Below are 4,422 nucleotides of genomic sequence, written 5' to 3'. Positions count from 1 at the left end.
TTTTTTCTTTTTTTTTTTTTTTTTTTTTTTTTTATTGTGAAAGAAGAGTTTTGTTTTTGACCCAAAAATATATCTTTATGTGATAAAGTCAAACATATAATTGATTCCATAATTCTGATCTCTTAGTCAGAACTAACAGGAACTGAAGTCAATATACAGTATATTAACACATGCAGTGCTCATTCATGTTTGGTGGGAGGTAACAGATGGTTAAAGTAACCAGACTCTCACCCATAGATCTGGTCCCGGTGGTGTTTCAGGGAGTCAGGCACAGTGTGGCCATAGTGAGGTGGAGGAAGTGACCTCATGGCATCCCTGTAGTCTCCCACAGGCATGGCATCAGAGCCTGGGTAATGCACCAAGTCCTCATACTAGATACGGGAGAGATGTGATAAGACAAATTTAAAAAATAAGACATTGCCTGATCCAGCCTTATGTTAGTGAGATGCATTATTGCATCTTGCATTATTGACGAACTATTTTCCTGTTTGACACTGTAAAGCTGCTTTGACACAATCAGTATTGTATAAAGCGCTATATAAATAAAGGTGACTTGACTTGACTAGATGTGCTGTGTGTGGGGGGAATTTATTATGATGTATAAGTATATAAAGGATTGACAGTACATTTGAGTATGTGCGTTAACGAGGGGCTGTTTGAAGTCTCTGCTAATTGTATCTCCTCCTTAATAAACATTGGTTGCGGGGAGGCTTTGATGTGCGATTTTTCAGAGCGCCAAGCAACATTCACCCAGGGACATAAACTCCAAAGAAAAACTTTCCAGCTGATTTATAATTAACAGCCTTACATACAAATACATAAAGTCATCCAGCCTTCATTTATACTAATTAGGTGGGTTTACAGTCAGCTTTCTGATTAATGCTGTAGTCAGATAAATGATCAGAAAAACAACATAGAAGAAAAGCTTTCGGAATAATCAATAATCAGAAAAAATCTGACTGCACAACTATAAATTTAATTTGAGCCGTTCCCGATGACTGCTCACCTATTATTGAGAAGGAAGCTGTATTATTCATTACTGATAGCATTACTTAATGTAAGCCACCTCTGCGGAGTGCATTTTACAAAAAAAATTAATAAATAAAATTTAAATTTAAATTTTTGGCCTCTGTAAATAATCAGTATTTTCTGTAGCATATATAAACTCTATATTTAAAATTATTATTAGGCCTTCTATAAAGATGGACAATGTAAGAATTTAAAAATACTGTATGCAGAGTATGCAAAGAACTTCCAAAGTCTTGCATGTGATAAATTATGTCAGTAATTTAGCACTTTATAATAACTTTAAGTAAAAAATAATAACAATAATCTAAGTAATTAACAGTCATCATATAATGCTTAACAGCTCAAATACACATATGAAAATTTGTGAACCAAAGTTTGATGATTTTTCTTTCTATTGATGGAAATATAATCAAACTTTGATGAACATATTTTGATTGATAATCACATAATGATTAGTAGTGTAAATTAATTATTACAGACAAACTACAACCAATTAAAAGCAGTAGAGTATGAGTTTCAAGCAGACTAAATGTAATTAAATATAAACAGAATATATGGAATTATGTATGTCGTAGCGTTGCTTTTTCTAAATAAATGAGTAAATGAATGTGTACTTCGCAACCTTAAAGAAAATATACATAAACCCACCTATTTTGTGGGACTTACCAATATACATTTTTAGTGACGGCAATGTTTTACTTTGAATCTAACAGGCTTTTACTGGAAATACTTGGATCATTTCACACGAGGAGAAATATTGCCGTACAGATAAAAGAGCTTAGATTTGAGATTGATTAGACTGATTACAAATTAACAGGATCTTAACTACCATTTCTAAGTAGACAGAAAGTAACAATAATTTCCATTAGGCTGCTCACTGTAGCACAAAAGCTGACCTGACTTCATCTGCCTTACAAGGGCCTGTATGCTATTTTCCTACACTACTCCATCTGATGTTTGCCTTTTAATGCTTTTCTGAATAGCCTACATGTAATTCATTTGAATATGGTTAAAACTGAACAGCTGATTGTATAAGCACCTTTGTTAACTCGACTGTCTTTCAAATAAATGTAGGCCTAGATGAAAATATATAAATTAGAGTTTAATGATAGCCTACTTTTTACTATTTGAATGCACATCAACTAAAGAACATTAATTAAGCATTACTTATAATGGAATCATGTTTATTACTTAATTGGACGTTGGAACGGAAGTTATTATAGCCTAGTATCAGACAAAAATCTAACAATTACAAAATAAGATTTTTATTTTTATTATTATTATTATTCATTTTTTTTTGGATTGTAGACTACATTGTAGGCTACATCTCAATAGGTATATTTAGAAATTTGTTTTTAATATCCACATGATAGCATCCTTTGCATCAAAGTAGCAGGAAAATGGACCTGGAAAATAAAGGGAAAAACAGGACCTACCCTCTTCTCCATGCGATACGGAAGCCGAGCTCACACACTCACTGACGGATGACAACACACACCAGAGCGGCAGATAAGACACACTCTCTACAAGAACTAAAGCATAAAAAACATGAACCAAAAAAAAAACTAAGCATGCATTGTAACACAAACATGTACTGATACCATATTCATATTCTGGTCCAAAAGCATTTGGGGCATCATACAATAAATGCAAGCACATGAGAGTAGTGGATAAGATTGCTTTTCTCTTTAAAAGTATCCATCAAAATAACAGCCTATATAAGTGCTCTAGAGTGAATGAGAAATGCCTATAATAATATTACGAGTATATACATACTACATTAATAACACATTATTATATCCATGTAAATTATGGTTATGGAAATTGGGTTATATAATGGATATACTAGGATATGATGAGAAGGCGTAAGGATACCCCACCTTAATAAGAATGTAGCAGCACAAGCGCGGACCGGGCCGAGTAGGCTATCCAGTATTAGCGGCGCGTTTGGTATGTCGCGTCCTTTCCGCACTATCGATGCTCAAATGCGTCTCTCCACAATGACCGATGAAGCTTTAAACCAGAAAGAGAGAGAGAGATGGAGACTGGGAGTTGTTTAGGGGGTCAAAACACAACGGGGTCTCTCACCCCCACCTCCTTATCAAACACGCTCGCGCATTACAAACACACACACACACACACACACACACACACACACGCAGAGCCGTTTTATCTGAAGGACGCTCTCTCCACACAGAGAGAGAGAGAGAGAGAGAGAGGGAGAGAGAGAGAGAGAGACCGTGCTCACCGACTTTCATCATCGTTATTCCGGTGTAAAATCATTTTTTGTCTGGTTATAGGTAGGCTATAATGTGCAATCTGGAGCAGATCTGTTTTGAAGCATGCACTGAGTTGCACTGGTAAATTTACACACTTGCGTTATTCTCCACTGCATACGCGTCACATCATATGCTGCAAAATAGCCTACCACCAAGAAGAAGAAAAAAAGTATTTGTAGACTTATGCCGCATCTTAAATTGGATTGGATTCAAAAATATAGCAAAAAACATGTTGGACCTTTTCTCAGAACTAACTGAGAAAAGAACTAACTGTCGAGGTGATTTTATAGTGAGTCTATGAAGACCGTTACCTTTAAGATTTACATGAAATAAATAAATAAAAACTGAGGTTGAAAATAAACATTTAATTTTTAGGCTATAATTTGATTTGCATTTATATGCATTATATACAATATTTCATATCTCACTTTTTTTTTCTTTTGTAGCCTATAAAAACGCTTCAAATGAAACAAGGTGAACTGGGGGGAGGGGCTAATGGGGGTCGATATACAAAGAAAATCATTAAACAAAAGTGAGTCTATGAAGACCGTTACCTTTAAGATTTACATGAAATAAATAAATAAAAACTGAGGTTGAAAATAAACATTTAATTTTTAGGCTATAATTTGATTTGCATTTATATGCATTATATGCAATATTTCATATCTCACTTTTTTTTTCTTTTGTAGCCTATAAAAACGCTTAAAATGAAACAAGGTGAACTGGGGGGAGGGGCTAATGGGGCTCGATATACAAAGAAAATCATTAAACAAAATAATGTAAAACTGTTACAACAACCAACCCCACCCAACTGTTACAATTCACCCGGCGGTGGGATAGCAGGATGTAACAACTGCACTCTTTGCACTTGAGAGTAATTTAAAAGTTGAAGACAACTTTAACTTGTAGTATAAATGTAGGAAAATAGCAAAGTTAGAGATACATGGGGCGATTAAAACTTAAAAGGTTTTTACATTTACAGACTAGAGCAAAAAGTGTTACTGCAAATTCCAAATATCCTCTATATATTTGTACAGTTTAACACCTACAAAACTTTTTGAAAGGTTCAAGCTTGTGCTATCTTCCTTTAAAACAAATACTTTGTTTGACATGT

At 34.3% G+C, this 4,422-nt stretch overlaps 1 protein-coding gene across 2 annotated transcripts in view; it reads right to left on the bottom strand.

The window, feature by feature from the left end:
* meis3 (myeloid ecotropic viral integration site 3) overlaps nucleotides 1–2,971 on the bottom strand; it is an 8,335-nt gene extending 5,364 nt beyond the window's left edge. The window contains exons 1-3 of one of the 2 annotated variants that reach the window (XM_016471858.1): nucleotides 2,910–2,971; nucleotides 2,466–2,561; nucleotides 232–371 (exon numbers count right to left, since the gene is read on the bottom strand). In XM_016471858.1, the coding sequence (XP_016327344.1) occupies nucleotides 232–371; nucleotides 2,466–2,477 (152 nt within the window). In that variant the 5' untranslated portion in view covers nucleotides 2,478–2,561; nucleotides 2,910–2,971. The remainder of the gene's footprint in view (nucleotides 1–231; nucleotides 372–2,465; nucleotides 2,562–2,909) is intronic. The other variant, XM_016471859.1, reaches the window with a different exon arrangement.
* Nucleotides 2,972–4,422: the final 1,451 nt, after the last annotated feature.

The sequence above is a fragment of the Sinocyclocheilus anshuiensis genome, unplaced genomic scaffold (genome assembly GCF_001515605.1).
Source record: "Sinocyclocheilus anshuiensis isolate Anshui unplaced genomic scaffold, SAMN03320099.WGS_v1.1 scaffold24, whole genome shotgun sequence".
Taxonomy (NCBI): Eukaryota; Metazoa; Chordata; class Actinopteri; order Cypriniformes; family Cyprinidae; genus Sinocyclocheilus; species Sinocyclocheilus anshuiensis.
Note: the sequence above shows the minus strand (reverse complement) of the source record. Positions and strands in the feature narration are given on the sequence as shown.